The sequence below is a fragment of the Tachyglossus aculeatus genome, chromosome 17 (assembly GCF_015852505.1).
Source record: "Tachyglossus aculeatus isolate mTacAcu1 chromosome 17, mTacAcu1.pri, whole genome shotgun sequence".
Classification (NCBI taxonomy): domain Eukaryota; kingdom Metazoa; phylum Chordata; class Mammalia; order Monotremata; family Tachyglossidae; genus Tachyglossus; species Tachyglossus aculeatus.
In genome coordinates this window covers 15,819,375-15,841,211 of record NC_052082.1, presented here as the reverse complement: position 1 = coordinate 15,841,211, position 21,837 = coordinate 15,819,375, and the positions used below count along the sequence as shown (strand labels likewise).

Below are 21,837 nucleotides of genomic sequence, written 5' to 3'. Positions count from 1 at the left end.
ACCCATTAAGTAATTAAATCTATCATGTGGAGAAGGATGCCGAGGCAAAACGTTTTCCTAAGCTTGAATGTGCTCTTTCCCCTCATCATCTGTTTTGAGACCATCAGTAACACTGTCCTACTTTCAAAGCTTTAGAAGAATTTCCAGGTAATTTCCAGCTAATGACAGGGACAGCAACCATATCACTTCATGATATGAAAGACAACTCATCTCTCCTGATACCAGATGTTACTCAATAAGTGCGTAGGAACATTTTTATGGAAATACTTGGCCAACAATTAAGGTAGTTATGGAACCAGTGATGGGAATACTGGTGATTATCAACCTTTCCCCAGCATTTAAGAGGCATTACTTATGCATAGTCTATTCTCTGTCTGAAACTTCATTTAATGAAAAGGTGCAGCAAATTGGAGCCTCTCAACTGCATTTCAACAAGGTGGTTCATTCGCTCATATTTATTGAGTGCTTACTGAGTGCACAGCACTATACTAAGCACTTGGGAAAGTACAATACAGTAATAAAGAGAAACAATCCTTGCCCACAATGAGCTCACAGTAAGTGGTTTATTAGAAGACCATTTCCCTAGCCCTGTGCTCTGTTGAAAATTTGCAGATCATTTATCTACTGCTACTAAGAATAATAATAATAATTGTGAGATTTCTTAAGTGCTTACTGTGTACCAAGCACTGGGGTAGATACAAGATAATCAGGTCTCACAAGGGGCTCACACTGTAGGAGGGAGAACAGGTACTGAATCCCCATTTTCCAGATGAAGGAACTAAGGCACAGAGAAGGGAAGTGACTTACCCAACGTCACACAACAGGTAAGTGGCAGAGCCAGCATTAGACTCCAGGTCCTCTGACTCTCAGGGTGTGCTCTTTTCACTAGGTTATGCTGCTTCCCTAAAAGTTTTAGTGCAGGACTTTTCACTAAATGGACCAGGTATTTGCAGCATACGAAGCCCAGTTTCTCTCCTTTTATTCTTCTCAAGACCCCCAGCCTCACTATAATTGTCTACACACAACCAGATATATGAAAGGCTAAAAGCCCATTAAGTAATTAAATCTATCATGAGGAGAGGGATGGCAAGACAAAACTTTTTTCTACGCGTGAATTTGCTCCTTCCCCTAATCGTCTGGTTTGAATACCATCAATACCCTGTCTTACATTCAAAGCTATATCAGTGTGTCTATGTATGCAATCATCTCCTCCTCTATCGGTCCTTCAGTCTATCTCTCAGACTGAAGACACACACATAGAGACAGAGGAACATAGAGAAGGAGAAAGAACATACCTCCTTTGGGTTAGAAAGTGACACAACTGACTGATTTTCTTGGATGTGAACAAATGTTGTTGAAAACCCCTTTGTGTGACTGACAATAATAACAACTTTTTAAAAATTGTGGTACTATTAAACACTACATACCAAGCTTTGTACTATGTGCAATCTACATTACTTCCATTTAAAAACTAAACATGCATAAATTAGTCATTAAATGTGACCACACTTTTATACCGCTGATGTCTAGGATCACAGAATATGAGTTTTGTGAAGTCTGGACACAATCCAACAGCTGTCAACTCTGAATTCACACCTTAAGTAAGATTAACCATTTCCCTGGTTTGAAGGATTTGCTCTGATAGGATGACAGGGACTGGAACTAGTTATGTATATTAAGTGAAAGAGAACCTGAAGATTAGTAAGGTCATTTTGAGCAGGGAATGTGTCTGCCAACTCGATCACATTGTACTCTTCCAAAGTGCTTAGAAAAGTGCTTTGCACACAGTAAGTTCTCAATAACTACAATTGATGATGAAGATGATGATGATAGTGCAAGCCACCAATGACAGTCAACAAATCAAGAGAAAATGGAGTTGGACCAAAGATTTCAGATTATTCCAAAAGGCACAGAAAGTTGCTAAGCATCTTCATCAACAATTCACCATCAATTTCTAGATAGTGAATGGATTGTTGCTGTTCTAGAAGTGGGATCCCAAGAATCAATGATATTTAAAGAGTGCTGACTGTCTGCCCACCATCTAAAACAATATGTCCAAGACTGAACTCCTTATCTTCCCTCCCAAACCCTGCCCTCTCCCTGACTTTCCCATCACTGTAGACGGCACTACCATCCTTCCCGTCTCACAAGCCCGCAACCTTGGTGTCATCCTCGACTCTGCTCTCTCTTTCACCCCTCACATCCAATCCGTCACCAAAACCTGCCGGTCTCACCTCCGCAACATCACCAAGATCCACCCTTTCCTCTCCATCCAAACCGCTACCTTGCTCGTTCAATCTCTCATCCTATCCCAACTGCATCAGTCTCCTCTCTGATCTCCCATCCTCCTGTCTCTCCCCACTTCAGTCTATACTTCACGCTGCTACTCGGATCATCTTTGTGCAGAAACGCTCTGGGCATATTACTCCCTTCCTCAAAAATCTCCAGTGGCTACCAGTCAACCTACGCATCAGGTAAAAACTCCTCACTCTCGGCTTCAAGGCTGTCCATCACCTCGCCCCCTCCTACCTCACCTCCCTTCTTTCCTTCTACAGCCCAGCCCACACCCTCCACTCCTCTGCCGCTAACCTCCTCACTGTGCCTCATTCTCGCCTGTCCTGCCATCGACTCCTGGCCCACGTCCTCCCCCTGGCCTGGAATGTCCTTCCTCTGCACATCTGCCAAGCTAGCTCTCTTCCTCCCTTCAAAGCCCTACTGAGAGCTCACCTCCTCCAGGAGGCCTTTCCAAACTGAGCCCCCTCCTTCCTCTCCCCCTCCCCATCCCCACCGCCCTACCTCCTTCCCGTCCCCACAGCACCTATATATATGTTTGTACAGATTTATTACTCTATTTTACTTGTACATATTTACTATTCTACTTATTTTATTTTGTTGTGTTTTGTTTTGTTGTCTGTCTCCCCCTTCTAGACTGTGAGCCCGTTGTTGGGTAGGGATCGTCTCTATATGTTGCCAACTTGTACTTCCCAAGCACTTAGTACAGTGCTCTGCACACAGTAAGCACTCAGTAAATACGATTGAATGAAGGAATGAATACAGAGCACTGTACTAAGCTCTTGAGAGAGTATAGCTCAAGACAATTGGTGAATGAACTTACAGTCTACAGAATATGACAGAAATAGCTACTAGATATTATTTTGGCACCAGGATATGTTAACATTAAACCAATTAATCCTAGCTGGTGGACCAGATGGTCCATTCTTGAATAAACATGAAAAAAAATCAGTGGTGTTTAATGACATTACTATTTCCTTCAGCAGAAACATTCTAAGAACATTACAGATGGGGAAACCAAGTCACAGAGTATTTAAATGATCTGCCCAAGGTCAAAGCGTTAATTTAGATCTCCAAGAGAATTTCTCTTAAAAATTAAAAGTTCAAATTTGGTTCTGGAGGGGATTTACGGAAGTGTGACAAAAATGATTGGACAGTTGGTTGCAAAAGGGAAAGTTAAAAGAGTTGGGATTATCTAGCTTGGAGGAGAGGAAGCAATAGGACTTTGAGGTGACTGAATAGCCATCTTCTCCTGTATATATGTATATATGTTTGTACATATTTATTACTCTATTTATTTATTTATTTTACTTGTACATATCTATTCTATTTATTTTATTTTGTTAGTATGTTTGGTTTTGTTCTCTGTCTCCCCCTTTTAGACTGTGAGCCCACTGTTGGGTAGGGACTGTCTCTATATGTTGCCAACTTGTACTTCCCAAGAGCTTAGTACAGTGCTCTGCACACAGTAAGCGCTCAATAAATACGATTGATTGATTGATTGATTGATTGATTGATCTTCAAGTAAAGGAGGAGCAATGGGGAAGATTCTGACTAGTTGTTCGCCACATCTACTGAGCTCAAACAAGAGGAATTGGGGCTCGAATTAAAGCAGGGGAGACACCAATTGGATGAAGAGAACTTTTTGATAAAGTGAAAACATTAGGAATGGACGACCCAAGGAGTTGTGGAGTTTCCAGCTTTGGAGAAGTTTAAGGTAAAAACAGACCACATCAGTTGTCATGGATGGATTAGTCATCCAGCAGCCAGGAGGCAGGGAGCCGGACTGGGTGACCTCTCAAGCTTTATTCTTCCAGCATTCCAAGATTCAGTCTCCTTTCCTCTTTTTCCCAAGCTCCTCCAACCAGGGCTGGGCTGAGTTGAGCTGGTGATGGCGAGATAGGACAGTGCCAGCCATTCTCAGCCATTAGAGAAGCAGCATGGCTCAGTGGAAAGAGCACGGGCTTTGGAGTCAGAGGTCATGGGTTCAAATCCCGGCTCCGCCAATTGTCAACTGTGTGACTTTGGGCAAGTCACTTAACTTCTCTGTGCCTCAGTTACCTCGTAAAATGGGGATGAAGACTCTGAGCCCCCCGTGGGACAACCTGATCACCTTGTAACCTCCCCAGCGCTTAGAACTGTGCTTTGCACATAGTAAGTGCTTAATAAATGCTATTATTATTATTATTATTATTATTATTATTATTATTATTATTCTCCTGGTGTGCTCCTTTGACAGGGCTGAGGCAACTTCTGTGCATTTTAAGCTGTAGGAAAGCAGGGCTTTGCCTTCTGTCCCAGTCTTTTGCCCCAGTCTTTTAAGGAAGCAACCTGGTGAGAGCCTGGGGATCTTTATAATCTCATTGAAAAAGGCTGAGTCCGGAGGTCAGAGACACAGAAGCTCCATTTCCTCTCAGCTTGGAACAGCTTGGCTGCTGTGACTTGGGACTCCGTGGAGGAAGCCAGGAGGTCGGACCAGAGAAGGTACTCAGGGACACAGCATGGCCAAAATGGCAATTCTATTTCAAGCCAAAGGGTTGTGGCTCTTGGCTTCCTCAGCATTTCCTCCCAGGAGCCTGAGGTGAGTCAGGCAGCCAGCCAGCAAATATTCTCTCTCTCTTGCCCATGTCAATGGTCACCCTGGGCCCCAGCTCACTGCCAACCCTCCACCACCACCTTCCACAACCACCAGGAATAACTGGCCACTGACAATAACAGTATTTTGAATTTGTACGGCTCCTTTCTTGTTCTTGAAAAATTACTTCACATCAGTGATCTCATTTCATTTTCCCAATGTCCCTGCGAGGCGGGAGAGGCAAGTTATTAGCTCGTTCTGGGTAGGGAACGTGTCTACCAACTCTGTTATATTATACTCTCCCAAGTGCATGGTACAATGCTTCACACACAGTAAGTGCTCAAAATAAAATAATAATAATAATAATGATGGCATTTATTAAGCGCTTACTATGTGCAAAGCACTGTTCTAAGCGCTGGGGAGGTAACAAGGTGATCAGGTTGTCCCATGGGGGGCTCACAGTCTTAATCCCCATTTTACAGATCAGGTAACTGAAGCACAGGGAAGTTAAGTGACTTGCCCAAAGTCACACAGCGGACAATTGGCGGAGCTGGGATTTGAACCCATGACCTCTGACTCCAAAGCCCAGGCTTTTCCCACTTGATTGATTGATTTTATGGGTGAGGAAATAAAAGCTCAGAGAAGTGACTTACCTTAGGTCAATCAATCGATCCGTCATATGGCATTTGAGTGCTTACTTTGGGCAGAACACTGCACTATGTGATTGGGAGAGGACAATATAACTGATTTGGTAGACATGTTCCCTGCCGTGTAGACTGCACAGTCTACAGTCACACAGCTGGTGAGTGGCAGGGCTAAAACTCAAGCGGGCCTCTTCGACCTGTGCTCTCTCCACCACCCCACACTGCCTCCTCCAAGCCCCGTGCTTACCGGAACAGCAGAATTCATTTCCTTTCTGGGGAAAGGAGGCACTGGAGAAAGCGTACAATCTCATATTTGTCTGAAACTATTATCTGATCCTTCAACTTTCTTTCTGCTACCAGCTGCTTTATTTTGAGCCCATTCCCTCCCAACAAACAAAGAGGAGGATTTATTTCAAAGAACCTGGCTGATTTCTCTGACTCTACTACTGCTGAGGCCCTTGCTGTTTTCATCCAGGGTAAGGAACATGAAAATCCATGAAAGTGAGAGAAAGACTGAGTTGATGTTTCTCCGTTTTCCTCATAACAAATGAAACAACATCTCAGTGTTTTCCTGCTGGTAGCACGTGGGGGAAAGAGAGGAGAGAAAGCCTGTTGTGGGCAGGGTATGTCTGCTAAGTCTGTTGTACTGTACTCTCCCAAGTGCTTTATACAGTGTTCTGCCTATAATAAGCACTCAGTAAATATCATTGATTGACTGATTGATTGAGAGACAGCAAGATTTTCTTCCCTTTCCCATATCCGATTCTCCTAGGGACAGGATGGGAAAGAGGGAGCTTTCGTGGTGACTGACTGTGGACTCCTGCAACACTGGAAGCATGCTCAGATCAATCAACCATATTTAGTGAGTGCTTACTGTGTGCAGAGCACTGTACTAAGAGCTTGGGAGAGCATACTATAACAGAGTTTGGTTGACATGTTGCCTGCCCACAATGAGTTGACAGTCTAGAGGGCATTAATCTAAATAACTGTATATTTATATAAATCTATATTAATAGATGGGGGGAGGCAAGGGTAGAGAGGGAAACATTAAAAAAACAGTCTCATCAATCTCACTCCGGTTGTGGAGCTGCAGTTAATCCTAACCAGATTCTCCACAATCATGTGAAGCTGCTACCATGGCAACTCCCGTCTCTGCAGAGACACTCTGCTAGCACTGGCCTGGGAAACTTTCCCATCCGCTTTGGAAAGGGCTTCCAAAGATGTGGAAGAAAGGCCGATTTTGGCTCTGAAACCGGACTCACCCAAGATTGAAATGGAAAGGTCCAGTGACTTACGTTTTCCGGATAAATGAAGGCTTGTGGGATCAATCAGTCAATAGTATTTATTGAGGCCGATTTGAGGCCTGTCTGTCGTTTGTGACACCAGACTCCTAGGAAAGGGAAGGGTGCCCAGATTTCTTAAACCAAGCCTCGTTGTGGTGCATCCAAAAACCTTTAGGCTCTCTTTGAAAACCTGAACTTTGGAGGGGGACAAACCCAGGGGACGTCTGGAACAACACATCTAACTTCTGCTTTCAGGCCAAAAAGATACAAAGTAATATTCCTCAATAATTTCTCAGACTCTCCTGAAAGATTTAAGAAAACAAACTGATAGTATTATTCCACAAAAGGTTCTAAGACACTCACAAAAGATTAAAAAAACAAGTTTTCTCATTTTCTTCAACTGGCGTGGCCTAGTGGATAGAGCACGGGCCTGGAAGTGAAAGAACTGGGTTCTAATCCCGGTGCTAGTATTTGTCTGCTGTGTGACCTTGGGCAAGCAACTTCACTTCTCTATGCCACAGTTACCTCACCTGTAAAAAATGGGGATTAAGACTGTGAGCCCCACGTGGGACATGGACTGCGTCCAACCTGATTAACTTGTATCTACTCCAGGGCTTAGTACAATGCCTAGCAATGTAATAAGCACTTAATAAATACCATATAAAAAAAAAAGTTTCCCCAAGTCAATTGGGAAGATGAAACATTTACAAATTGCACTTGTCAATGGGAAAAAAGCCAAACACTCTCTTCTTTCTTGAAGGAATTACACTCTGGAGAAGCTGTGCTATTCCACCCCATATGCGTGCTCTCGGAGCAACTATAACGTTGTAATAATTAAAACTGGGCCTCTGACAGAAAATTCCATGTGTAAGGAGTTAAGGCTATTCATCTGAAACTGCATTAAAGGAAAAACAAGCATTCACACTGTAGTAACCTCTGTTGCTTTCCTAACCACAGTAAATCATTTTCTTTCTAAAATTCACATGGCAGCCTGGAGAGGATCAACTACCAGTGTTTCTCAAGGGGAGGAGTATTCAGGCAGGGTGGCCTAATAATACCATGGTTGAATTTGTTAAGTGCTTATTATGCACCAAGCATTGTACTAAGCACTGGAGTTAATGTAGATAATCAGGTTGAATCTAATCACTGTACCACATGGGGTCCACAGTCTTGGGGTGGAGGGGGAAGGTGAGACAGTTATTTAATCTCCAATTTGCCGATGAAAAACCTGAGACACAGGGAAGTTGTGACACGTCCAAGGTCATACAGCAGCCTAGAGGAAAGAGCATTGGGATGGGGAATTAGGAGACCCAGGTTCTAGTCCCAGCTATACCCCTGTTGTGAAACCTTGGAAATATAGAAAGAGCAAGGGCCTGCGAGTCAGAAAACCTGGGTTCTAATCCCTATTCTGCCACTTGCCTCCTGTGTGACCTTGGGCAAATTACTTAATTTTTCTCTGCTTCCATTTTCTCATCTGTTCTCCCTTCTGCTTAGCCTCTGAGTCCCATGTGGGACAAGGACTGTGTCTGACCTGATAATCTTGTATCTACCCCAGAGTGTAGTAGTGTTTCGCACACAATATGTACTTAGCAAACACTATCTCCTCAGTCTTTGAACATGACACTACTGGGGTGAATTTTAACTACAGAATTTATGTGACATTTCTTTACAATGGAGTAAAACATTTCTGACTTTTGGCAAAACCATCTGACGCATAGAACAAGAGCTTTCAACTACCACTAAGACGCCATTCTTCCCCTCACTACAGCACCTTGGATATTTTCAGTTTTATGATTATCATCCATCTTTATCGTACCTCCCTCAGGTTATTCAAAGTTTCAAAATTAGTGGCTACTGTGCACCTATCTCCAAGAACAATTACAGTCTAGCTCCCTCTAGACTGTAAGCTCATTATGGGCAGGGAACATGTCAGCTAATTCTGCTGTATTGTACTCTCCCAAGCACTTAGTATAGTGCTCTGCATATAGTAAGTGCTCAATAAATACCACTGATTGACTGAGACAGTGAGCTCATTTTGGGCAGGGAATTGTTATGCTGTACCCTCCCAAATGCTTAGTACAGTTCCCTGCACACAGTAAGCGCTCAATAAATAAAGACTGAATGAAGGCAATTTGTGCAACATGTGGATCAAATTAACCGGTTAACTAGGATAACTGTACTGTACTTTGTGCTGAAGGCAATTCCTTCAGTTTCTGAGAAGCTGCAACATGATAAAGAATGAACCTCTGGCCACTGCTGTTTATACTGTTGCTAAGCTATGAATTCAGAGATCTTGCAATTCTCAGTAAATGAAAACCAGCTCCAGCTGACTCCAAATTCCCCTAGAGGGATTTGCCAATCCTTTCAGGGCTGGAGTTTAGGAATCGCGGCACAATGCCAAAGGTTGCACAGGGTTCACTCTTCAAATTACACAGCAGCGGATGGAACCCCGGCCGTTTCTGACCTTGCCCGCAGAAAACGGAAACCCAGCTTCCCATGACCTCCCTGTTTCACAGTAGCTAGCAAACCCGTTCTCTTGCTTTTGGAGAAATAGGATTAGCTGGCTTTGTGCCATGGGAGCCAAGCTTGAGGGACCTTTTTGATTCTCTTATCCTCCTCCCAGGTGTATCTGCTTGGGAATCAGATGTATTTGGATATAGACAGGTGTGTTTATTTGAACCGAGATTCATAGCAAGCAACAGTATTTACTTCCTGGTGAGTGTTCCGCCCATTTATCTTGCTTTACAGCATTGTTTCAGTGTGGGACATATAGCCTACAGATTCCCCCACAGATTCCCCCAAAACAGAAGTATAGCAACATAGGAACAAAAGGGAAGTCATCAAATTTTTCTTTTACTAATTTACATAACTGATCACTGACCTCGAAAGGAGTGGACCCCGGCAGCTTGGTGGATTCACCTGAGGTAAACCACCCAGGAGTTCATATCTTGATATGTCAGGGGTGAAAATCAATTTGGTGGTCTAATCTGAGTAAGACTGCATTCTATCCCATGACCCAAGTTTTTCACTGCAAACTGGAGTGGCCTAAGGCTAGGGTACAAGTTGGAGTTGGGGGAGTGCTAAAGGCCATAATCAAGTGAACAGTCACATGACTGAGTCAATCACCCTTTTCTGGACGGAAACCCAGTGTTTTCCCAACCCCTGCCCTCTCTGCAGTGCTCTTGCTCTCCCCATTTTTCTGAATGCTATATTGACATTTTCAATTCTGGGAAAAAACCAGGGCACTACCTATGAGGCTTCTTTTCCTCTCACATTAAATAAAGTTGATGTTCTGCAATGTGTATTCCTCAGTCCTCCAGCTGCAAACTCTTTTTCCTCGGACCTAATTGGCACAGTGTCCCACTACCACAGATCTGGTGACTCAGAACAGCTTCCTGCAGAAAACCAGGCCAAGTTCATACCTACATATCCTTACGGAAGTCATGAGAACTCATCTGCCCTTGAAGTGAGATCAGTGAGATCAGGTTCCTTGTATAATGAGTGCCTTTTCTACCAGAAAAGCTCCTTTTCCTAGCCATTTCTCCTTAACTTATGCATTTAATTCCCCACAAGCCTTGCCCAAAGTAACCCTGAACAAACATACTAAATAATAGCAATCCTCCTTGGATGCATCTTCACCCAAAAGTCAACCCTTTGAAGGTCTGTAAGCAATTTATTTTTCCACTCCAGTAGGCATTTTACGTTGTAAAGGCTTGAATCACTGATAATAGTCAATCTGGCAGGTCAGCACCTCCAGGGCATGCAAAGAAGCTCTTTTATGTTCTGACATCTTCTCCCTCCAAACTCATGTTGAATTTGAATACTGTGGATGGGAAAAATGTTTGCACACGTGGATAGGTAGACAGGTAAGATGTCCTTCATTTTCAAGCACGTAGTACAGTGCTCTGCACAATTCCATTTAAGGAAACAAAGTAAGCACTCAGTAAATACGATTAAGTGATTCAGAGATGTTGCTACTAGTCAGGGACAGTCTATCCACAGGAGGTGAGACGGGGGTGGTAATGAGAGAAGGGTGGTATATAAATTACATATTATAATGTATCTACCAACTCTGTTATACTGTACTCTCCCAAGTACTCTCCCAGTGTTGTGCACACAGTAAGCCCTTAGTATGGGAAGCAGCATGGCTTAGTGGATACAGCACAGGCCTGGAAGTTTGAACGTCATGGGTTCTAATACAGGCTCTGCCACTTGTCTGCTCTGTGACCTTGGGCAAGTCACTTCAATTCTCTATGCCTCAGTTACCTCATTTGTACAATGGGGATTAAGACTGTGAGCCCCATGTGGAACATGGAATGTGTCCAACCTGATTATCATCTATCTACCCCAGCACTGAGAGTAGTGCTTGACATATAAGTGTTTAACAAATACAATTATTATTGTTATTATTAATTATAATAATAATAAGGATGATTGATTGATTATTCCCTTCTAGGTTGTAAGCTTGTTATGGACTGGAAATGTAACTATCAACTTCGATGTACTGTACTCTCCTAAGCACTCAGTATGGTGCTCTGCACAGAAGTAAGCACTCTATAAATATCACTGATTGAGCGATTGAAAAGACTGATGGGTGACTGTTGCTTGTGCAGTGTTTGCATATCTTGCATCCCAACATTAAAAGATCAACTGATACAGTCCTCTGAGGAGCCGGGTTGGAATCTGGTGATGCAGGCAATGTTTAAGCCAGATTTGCAGGCTCTTTCCCCATTTGGGGGGAGCAGTATGTCCCTATGTGGGTGCATATTACTGACCACTACTGTTGCCTGGGAATTTTCTAAGTAGCAAAAGCTAATCCAGCTTTCACCTGGTTCATTTCTGAGGATTTAAATACAATACATGATGCAACTAAAAAATGTAGTTTTTAAAAAAATAATGGCTATGACGTTTGCTGTTAGCCACCTTCATTCCCTCATCTGTGTACCTTCCTGTGACTTGTCTTACTGTCACTCCCCATTTTTGGGGAACATAAAGATCAAACATGGTCCAAAACTCACCGATCCAGCAAGAGAGAGAAAAATCCAATCATGTTCTTACCACAAGGCAAGTCTCTGCTCTATTTCCTTGAGAAAATTGGTGTGAAACTTGTGCAAGGGTTCAAAGTTGGAGAAGATGAGATTTTTCAGGGTTTCGGGCATGGAGTCATCTTTGCTTACTGTGCTCTGAAACCACTAGGGATAAAAACAGAACAAAAGAACAAAAATTCAAGAGCAAAGACGGCTGAAGGACATTTATACTTCTCCAGAGCCAATCCAGCAACTAAATGCAATTATAGGAGGAAATTCTTGGGAGTTTGCTGAGAGAAATGTTTTGGGTTTTTGAACCACTGAGTCACGCTAAAGGGAAGAGAAGCAATATGCTTAGTGGATGGAGTACGGGCCTGGGAGCCAGATGATGTGGGTTCTAATCCTGGTGTCACCACTTGTCTGCTCTGTGACCTTGGGTAAATTACAAACTTCTGTGTGTCTTAGTTACCTCATTTGTAAAAAATTGGGAGTCCCGTGTGGGACATGGACTGTGTCCAACCTGATTAGCTTGTATCTAATCCCAGAATTTAGTACAGTGCCTGGCACAAAGTAAGTTCTTAACAAATATCATAAAAAAGAAGCACACTTTCTCTACTTACAAGCATTTATCAGACACTCTATGTGCCAAGCAGTGTACTAAGCACTGGGATAATATACAGTGCTTATCAATATACATGATGATCAATTTTAAAAAGTTAGTTGATTTGCAAAACTGATAATACTGCATGAGAATTCTAAAAGCATGTAGTTTGTCTTACAAAACAGGTAGCGGAGTCTGATTCACCACCAAATTTCCTTTCAGCCCTTGATAAAGATTCTTGATGTTCCCAAATCATATTCTCTTCCTTATTCCTATCCTTCTGCCCTTGTGCATCTCACAACTCTTCATCTCTGTTTGTTATTTTAGACAAAATAAGATGGGGCTTGAAATTCATAGCTCTGAAAGCTTTGAAACCCATAGCACTTATGTACGTATCTATAGTTTAATGTACTTATGTTTACTAATGTCTGTCTCAAGCTCTAGATTGTGAGCTCAATGTGGGCAGGGAATGGGTCTACCAACTCTCCCAAGCCCTTAGTACAGTATTCTGCACACAGTAAGTATTCAATAAAGCAACGTTATCTAGTGGATACAGCAAGGGCCTGGGAATCAGAGGATGTGGGTTGTAATCCTAGTTCTGCCATTTGTCTGTTGTGTGACCTTGGGAGAGTCACTTCACTTCTCTGTGCCTCAGTTACCTCATCTGTAACATGGGGATTTGGACTGTGAGCCCCATGTGGAACAGGGACTGTGACCAATCTGATTAGGTTATATCTACCCCAATGCTTAGAACAGCGTCTGGCACATAGTAAGCACTTAAAAAAATACCATAAAAAACTGATTGACTGATTGAGATGGACAAACTGGTGGATATAGCTGATCCCCAGAAAACAGGTCTACTTGGCTCTCACTCCATGTGGCACAACACTTCATGTTTGTAATTCAAAAATCAATGAATCCTAATTTTTTTAAAATGAGGCAATCTATGATGTAGGCTAAGTTGCTTTTTAAACCAGAGAGTTCCCAGTGCTGACACTGATGGAGAGCAAACACCATCATAGTTTTCCACTTGATAAACCCAACTTAAAGGGCCTCTCAAGGTCTATTTTGAACTCATGATGCTCTCTGGTAGCAAAGTTTTATTGAGCTTCCCTTTCAACCCTAGTCTCTCCCAAAAGAGGAAAAACACACTATCTTTTGACAATTATCAAAATATGAAGTGTTCTGGATCCTTGCACAACAGAAAGAAACTGTTTAATTCACGCTCCATCACCGCAGCACTTTCTTGCTTCTCCTGCATTTTAAATGGAAATTGCTAAAATTATTTCAGTGGGTGCATTTCAAATTAAATAAACTACCTATCTCAGGCCTCTGTTTCCAGGGTACAAATCCTTCCCTTCTGTATTTAAATGAGGGAGGGGTCTCTGGCACTGCCCTCAAAGGGTAAAATGATTCTGAAAATGCAATTGCTCCAATAAAGTATAAGCATTCAGTAGTTCGAATAAAACTACCTACTATCATGTTGTAGGAAGGCAGTAAAGCCAACTCACCGATGTGATGACCTCGAGATCCTTCAGATAGGTTCGCTCAGTTGTGGATACTTCTTTAGCAATGAAATATGCTTTGTCAGTTGGAAACCGCTGTAAAATGCAAATGCCAGAAGTAATGTCCATTTTAATGAGGTGAGGTCTTCAAAGAAAACCCACAAATGAAAATCATTCCCACAAACAAATGTGCGTTGTTTTATTGGTGGATAAGAGATGAATGAAAGAAGATATAGGTTGGTCCAGGGGGAAATGTCATCTTCCATCCATCTTGGAACAGTTCCCCTCACCCCTCAAAAAGCAGCGTTACCTAATGGAGAGAGCATGGGCCTCAGGGGTCAGATGGCCTGGATTCAATCCTGGCTTTGCCACTTGCCTGCTAAGTGACCTTGGGCAATTTCTCCCTGCCTCAGTTTTCTCATCTTTTAAATTAGAATTCACTACCTGTTCTCCCTCCTACTTAGACTGTGAACCCCATGTGGGGCAGGGACTGGGTCCGACCTGGTTATCTTGTATCTACTTTAGCACTTACTACAGTGCTTGGCCCATAGTAAGAGCTAAACAAATAGCACAATTGTTACTATTATTACCATTAAAATAATAATCATTATCATCCAAAATCCATTACTGAGCACCTGGGCACTATTCTAGACAATGGAACATTAAAAAGTAAAAAAAAGTATATATATATATATTTTTTTTTTAAAATTTATTGCAGGGACTATATATATACATATATATAGTCCCTGCAATAAACTCCTTGTGGGCAGGGATTGTATCTACTCTGATCTATCAATCTAGCCTATTGTACTCTCCTACCTGCTTAATCCAGTTCTCTACCACAGTAAGCATTCAATACATACCACTGATTGATTAGAGGAGGAAAAGGAGGAGAAGAGAAGGTGGTGAAAGGAAGGAAGAGGACAATAAGGAGGAGGAAAGGAAAAGAAGCAAGAAGGAAAAAATAAGAAAGGAAAAAAGAAGAAAGGGAAAAAAGAAGAGAAAGAAAAGAAAAGAGAAAAAAAGACAAGAAAAGATGGAAAGAAAGAACAATTGAGGATACCTTTCTCTTGACCTCTTCCTCATCGTCAGTCCTGGTGGAGGCCTGGTCGTTGAGCAGTGGGCTGACTAATGGTGAGGGCTGCTTGGCATCGGGGCTGAGGTTTGGCGAGAGTGTCGTGTTTGCAGCGGTGTGTCCTCCCTGAGAGTTGATCGAGAGTTCTGAGAGATGAGGACTACCAGTCAGGGAGCCTGTTTTTTGTGTGTTTTTTTTAAAACAAAACAAAACAAAACAATAACAACAAAAAAGAGTAATTCCTACTGGGGCCTGCTTCCTTCATGCAATTTAAAATTCTTTAACCTTTTTAATTTTGCTATTAATGTGGCAAACTTTAGCTCCCTCCAGACCTTAATCAGGTCGGCTGAGTTTCGGATGCCTCTGTAGCTGAAGACAGTACAGTGAGAATAATGGACATTCGCTGAGTTTTAAAGATGAAAGAAATGAAGGCAACTGGAATTACAGGTAGTTTACTAAACGGAATCTCTACTCTAAGATTTATAAATACAAAGACTAAGCACAAAACGCTAATAAAATCTGCTCTCTTGGGGACAGTACACCCTCCAGAAACCCAGGTCCTTCTTCCCAGGAGTTGCGAACATTACAACTACTGACATTACTCACAGATAGCTAAAATAATGATGCATGATGGCATACTCTACTATGTAACATTAAGCCATGGCTAACACAGAACGTAAAATTTACTAATCACCCAATTCTACAACACATTAGAAGTAAAGTATACCAAGTAGCACTTACTTCATGCTCCTTTCACTGTTAGAGATGTTAGTATCGTGTATATATACGAGGGTCTCATTTAAAAGGTGCATTGTGGAAAATTTTGGATTACCAGTTCATAACTTCACTTCACTGTCTAATTGTGGCAAAAATGGACAGTAGTTCATTTCTCTCAGGGGAAATTTGCTAAGTAAAAGAATGCTAAAACTATTCTGTTGCTGCTTGGAAGTCAACCAGGTTGCATGAGGTACAAATGAATTAGCCTGCCAAAATATCCAACATTTCCTCTAGTAAATATGTTACTCAGCACAGGAGTTATTGAAACTACTTTGGGGGAATCCAAATAAAGTTCCCATCCTCCTGGATTTTGTGTTCACACCTTAAAAATGAGTATTCATTGTGACTATGTTTGATGGACCAAGTTAAAATATGTACATAAATCTCCTTCATATTAGGAGACACCACTGATGATAAAAGTTAAAATAATTAACAAGTCAAAATACCTAGTCTATTGTCTGCCCAGTACACAATCAATGTTTGCCTGAACATAACTGCATGGACTCACCAAATGTAACACTTGACAATTGTAACTTGTTTCCCCAAACTGCCCCAATTTTACAGGCTATCAAGTTTTTATCCTTCTCCCTAGATTAGTTAACATTCACTTCCCTGAAAAAACAAAATATGAAGACAATAGTATTTATAGCTATGACAATTCTGCACCCTCTTAGAAATGCCAAAAGGACATTTTCCTGAAACAAAAATTGGGCATTATTTTAGTGAGCATAGGAATATTTAATCACAGTTCTTTAACATATTACCAAACTCAGAAAACCCAAGAGAAAAGCCATAGCTTACATCACAAATGTCAATTTTATTGACACTAGAACACAACTGAATACAGCGATTTTCAAAAGTACTGAACCTGATCATTGGGAAATAGTGAATCAAACCAAATTGTAGTTTACTTTGAAGGTACTCCCTGTTCTTCGTAAACCACATAAGAAAAAGGTGATTCTTATCAACTGGATTAAAAAGGGGATTCTGGCACTTTGCCTGTCACATGACAGGGATTAGACTATTTCCATACTTGCAGGAGACATTCTGGGGTGCTACCTTCTCCCTCTCCACAACAGAGGGATTTTCTGACAGCCCCTTCTCTGCCAGAAGACATCAAAACAACATAATGCAAATGACTGAATTTTAAACTATGGCAGTTGAAGTAATTAAGAAGCCATAACATATTAAGAAGTGTAATTGTGACTGGCTCTCAAGTAGTTCCCTTGAGGGTTGTGACGGCCAAGACATCAGGGAAAGATTTAAAGCCAAAGAAAATAAAGGGAGTCTGTGGAGAGAGAAAGAAATAGCGGGAACTGGGGAGAGCACAAGAGATAAAATGGCTGATAATATTTGGAGGGACAAAACTAATGATGACTAGATTTCAACACAGCCTCAACAATCACAATAATTCATGTGAATAATTCATTTGAGCAAGATCCAACTAAAACAGTGGTTTTGTAAACCGGGAAAGTCCACTAAGATGGACAGAAATCCGAATTTTTAAGTCAATTTCAGCTGGTAAAGAGAAGAAATTTACAGCCTCAATTAAGATACCAGAAATAGATAATGGGGAAACAAAAAGCACCCATAACAATTTTAATGGTTGATATGGGCAAAATTCAGCATTTTATCACTTAAGAGGTCAGTAGATTAGTGTTCTGTATTAGCTCAGTGGGAAAGATTGAAAGGTGGTTTAAACAGCTGAAATGGTGCAGCTTGCAATGTCTATGGACTTTCGGAGCAATCAAGTGCATCTGGGTCTGTTGGTTAATGAGTAAATCCAAAGGTCTCTAAAATTAACCGAGAAAAGACCTCTCTACAGAGACTAAGCTACAAAATTATATGTTTGGGGCTCATCTAAGAGGGGAAAAAACAGTCCAATAGAACTATGACTGGGTTCATCCATTTAGCCAATGAGAACTCTTATTTGACTTGGAGAAGTCAGTATGTAGAATACAAGTTAGTATGGACCAATTTAGGACCAATCCAGGTCCTTTGTTTAAGCTCTGTCTTCTGGAAAAAACAGTGAGCATGACAACAAAAACGCTGGGCCTAAGGCCTCTTAAAAAGTTGCTGAATCACTTGCATGTTACTATACAATACAGGATGGGCAGTGAATGCAATTTTCACCTAAAGCACCCTATTTAAAGGATAATTTACTTGTTAAGGAAAATGAATCCCTTAATTTCCACCTAATGACTCACTGGATGTATATGTTCAGACTCCAAATTTATACAATCTGTTTATATGTACTCAGAAGCCTCAGTCTGAAAACGACATAAGAAAAGTCACATCTTGGTGTTCACTGGGTTTTTTCTCCCTCTTAACTGGGAGGAAAACTAGCAATTCCATCTAACAAAGACTCCTGGTATTGCAGTGACAGTTGCTACAGATGGTCAGAAAGACAAATGGATTAAAAAGGGGTTACAATGAAGAGGAAAAGAATGTGAAATTATTTTAGTTCATTTCTACTGTGTGAAGATTGCAAAACAGAGTAGAAATGATACCAAATATGACAACTCTATTATTAGTAACAATGCAGTTCTCCTCCTTCCAATAATTTATCTTAGGACCAATATGTTTTCCTGTTAAAATCTACCCTATGGAGTTAAGTGTTCTACTGCAAGACATTGCGTCTCTTCTGAATGAGACATGAACACCAAAGTCACCTTTCATAATAATAATGATGGTAAAGGTAGTCTTCATTGCTGAAAAAAGGATCTGCTACTGTAGATATTCTTATGAAATAAATAATTATTGGGCTCCAAGTTCCCGTAACTATGGTATTTTTTGTAGTTTCACACTATTACTACATGAACCAGGATCCTGCTCAGCTGTTTCTTTTCCTTTTTGAAAATACATTCACCAGTTGGTTTGAGAAACCACAAGAAACTCTAGAAATAAGGGGACTTGCAGGAGCTTACATCAAGATGCCACACCCCGAAACTAGATCGTCACACAAGCTGGAATACAACTGGTTTGTGATTAACAACTTCAGGTTGTATTCTCTTTTAATCTCATAGTGTCCCTACCCAATCTGGAAGTGAGCACTTGGAATTTTAAAGTAGGAAGAGGAAAACTCAAGGACTTATGATAAAGTTGAACTGTATTTTACTTTCCAAGGAAGGTAAAGGGATCTGTGGTGCTTTGCTGCTCCTGTAACACTGTTCATCTTTGTATTAAAAAGGATTGTCAAAGTTTGCATTTGGGAATTTGATAAAGAGGTACTTTTTCCATAACAAGAGGGAATTAATTAACAAGCATGCTAGATAGTTAATTACTACTACTACTAGCACTGTTGAAGCACCTTGAGATTACTGTCTACTTTCACCTTCTGACAAATAAAGCTAAAATACAACAAATTGTACATGTGCTGTTGCAAATTCTTACAAATATTTGCAGATGGCATAAATTCAAAGATTTTATCTTTTTTAGGAACTGAAAATAATCAAATGGGCATTTTCTGTAGGGTACCTATTTCAACAATTGAAAAGTTGAGGAGGAATCTGGAAATACTTTGCCTGCTTTTCCCTGGGCAAATAATTAATCCTGGTGGTTAATTAAGCACTTTGGGAAGGGCACTGCTGCTCCTGTTCCACACGAGATTAGTGGTCCAAAGGGGGTAATGTTCCTTTCAAAGAGCCTAATTTACTAACAGGGAATGACCTGGCCAGTGAAAAAATTGGGTTCATTAATTTTGCATGGTGTTGCTAATGTTTTTTAAGCCTTAAATGAAATGTCAGAGGAGAAACAGCAATGGAAAGGCCATCCTAAATGACACCACAGTACCTGCTCCTGCTCTGTTGCTAAAAATTTACTCCCTAAGAACTTTGGTTAACATCAGCATGGCAAACAGCCTGGAAACTGGAAGAGAAGTCCCAGGTCTGAGCCTTAGCCTTGTCACAAATAAAACATTCTTGAGTAAAATTTACCTACTCGCCCACAGCTTTGGAGGTTCCCAATGCTGTCAGTTCTAAGACTAGCTGTTTGAGTTTGTTCTTCCCAAAATAACTTGCCATGATTCAAAGGCATATTCAAGAAGCATCTCCATTAAACCGGTGTTCTTTCCATCAAGAAAAAAGCCTTTAAAAAAAAGATTTTGGAAATATGACTAGGGAAGTCTGTATGTTCAAAGACCTTCTGTCAAAAAAAATGATTCCTCTAGGACAGTGGATGTCAGCTTTAGCAGGTCTTGCTGTTTTATACTTAAATACATCCTCGCCAGACGATGGCTGAATAGGCCAGACTAGATTAAATTGTATGGTTCCATGAGGACAACTTGATTACAGGATGACTAGTTTATTTGGGATGCTGGCCTCTTCCTGTTAACATAAACAAGTAGCCGTGATGATGACATTGTGTTCCTATACTTTGTTTCTTAGAGAAAAGTAGGATTAGCAACTCAATGTTAAGTCAGCAGTTCAAAATCAGGCAACTCAGAAAAGCACTACAATGAACCCTGCAGGAAATAAGATGACAGATGCTGCTGATGGGGAAATGATATTGGGCAATCAACATTTCTTTGGCATATGGGAAAAACAAAAAGGGAAACTTGCTTCAGTTCCAATATGGCAATGGTAGTGGTTAGAGAATCAAGTGACTGGGGGCTAGGGAGCATCATACCAATGAAAAACATCATCTTGCCCTCGAGACAAAGCTTCAGCCATCAGTGGGACAGAACAGTTAAACCAGTGACAATTTTTACAGCAAGATACCTGTCAGAACAAGTAAAAGCTTTCAGTTGAGAGAACAAAAGACATTAAATACCGTGCATACACCGTTTATGAGTTTGGTTTGACATGCTTATAGTCCCCACGGCCATTGTTACTGGAGAAGCCAGCAAGTCTCCAGGCTGTTCCATGCGCCATTGACCTACTGCCATATTAGGCACTGGAGAAAGTGAAAACAGACAGTAAACTGCTACAGGAGACCAACAGAAGGGTCCCAAACCAGGCATCCGATAAAGAACCCCAGAGAGTCAAATGACGTCTCTGCTTCTTTATGTTTTTCCTTTAACGAGAATATTGCAAAGATGAAACTATGAATACCATTTCCCATCATCCCATTAAGAATGTCTGAATTCAAACCATGAAAGCGTATCTTCAAGTAACTACTTAATTCCCTTCATACGCTACTGCCACAGATACTGTCTGTTTCATAAAAACATGTTCCTGCAATTACAGTGATCCTGCTGGTTTCAGATGAAAAAAATATTCTTGTATACACCAATTCTTACCTTAAGCTGCAGCCCTCATTAGAGAATGAAATTAAGGGGTGCGTTCTAGAGTGACAATGAACGACTCCCCAGCTGGGGACTGACATACAGCCCCGAAAAGGCTGGGCTAGTTCTGAGGTGGCATGTGTGTGGAAGGGGGAGGGCGAATGAGGGCGGCACCAGGGAGAGGGGAAGCTGAGGAGGCACCTAATCAGTTTAGGTTGGGAAGGCTTCCTTTCTCCCTTTGCCCCAACCAATCCCCTTAGACCCCTTGTTGGGTGGTGTGGACTGATCCTGGGACATTGCTGTACATTGTGGTAATATCTAGGTGACTCCAATTCCCATCAGCCCTTCAGGACAATCATAGAGGTGAAGCAGTGGCCCCTGGGGGCCGGTTCTGACCCACTCATTGTGGGTAGGGAATGTGTCCGTTTATTGTTACACTGTACTCTCCAACACGCCTACTACAGTGCTTTGCATACAGTGAGCGCTCAGTAAATCCTATTGAAGGAACGAATCAATTCAGCCTCCCCAGGGCTGGGCATTTGGCTGCTGTGTTCCATGGCTAAAAGCTGGCGTGAGCTCTGGTTTTCTGGCCCAATTGTACTCTCCAAGGTACTTAGTACCCTGCTTTTCACAAAGTAGGTGCTCAGTAAATATCGTTGATGGAGTCCTTCTATCTTCTCACCCTTCTTTCAGGTTAAACCCCAAGATTCTGGGATTATAATGCTGTTTAGAGGACAGGATCACTATATCTGGAGGAAATGTGTATTCCAAGTACAAAAAAGGTATTCAGCAGTAAAGAGGAACATCAGACAGCGCTTCAAACAATGCGAAGAA

General features: G+C 41.5%; 1 protein-coding gene across 2 annotated transcripts in view; it reads right to left on the bottom strand.

Moving 5' to 3' along the window:
* Positions 1 to 21,837, bottom strand: part of FARP1 (FERM, ARH/RhoGEF and pleckstrin domain protein 1) — a 254,847-nt gene that overhangs the window by 27,374 nt on the left and 205,636 nt on the right. Inside the window, exons 14-16 of one of the 2 annotated variants that reach the window (XM_038758862.1) lie at positions 14,991 to 15,178; positions 13,934 to 14,023; positions 11,853 to 11,986 (exon numbers count right to left, since the gene is read on the bottom strand). In XM_038758862.1, coding sequence (XP_038614790.1) covers positions 11,853 to 11,986; positions 13,934 to 14,023; positions 14,991 to 15,178 — 412 coding nt within the window. The remainder of the gene's footprint in view (positions 1 to 11,852; positions 11,987 to 13,933; positions 14,024 to 14,990; positions 15,179 to 21,837) is intronic. The other variant, XM_038758863.1, reaches the window with a different exon arrangement.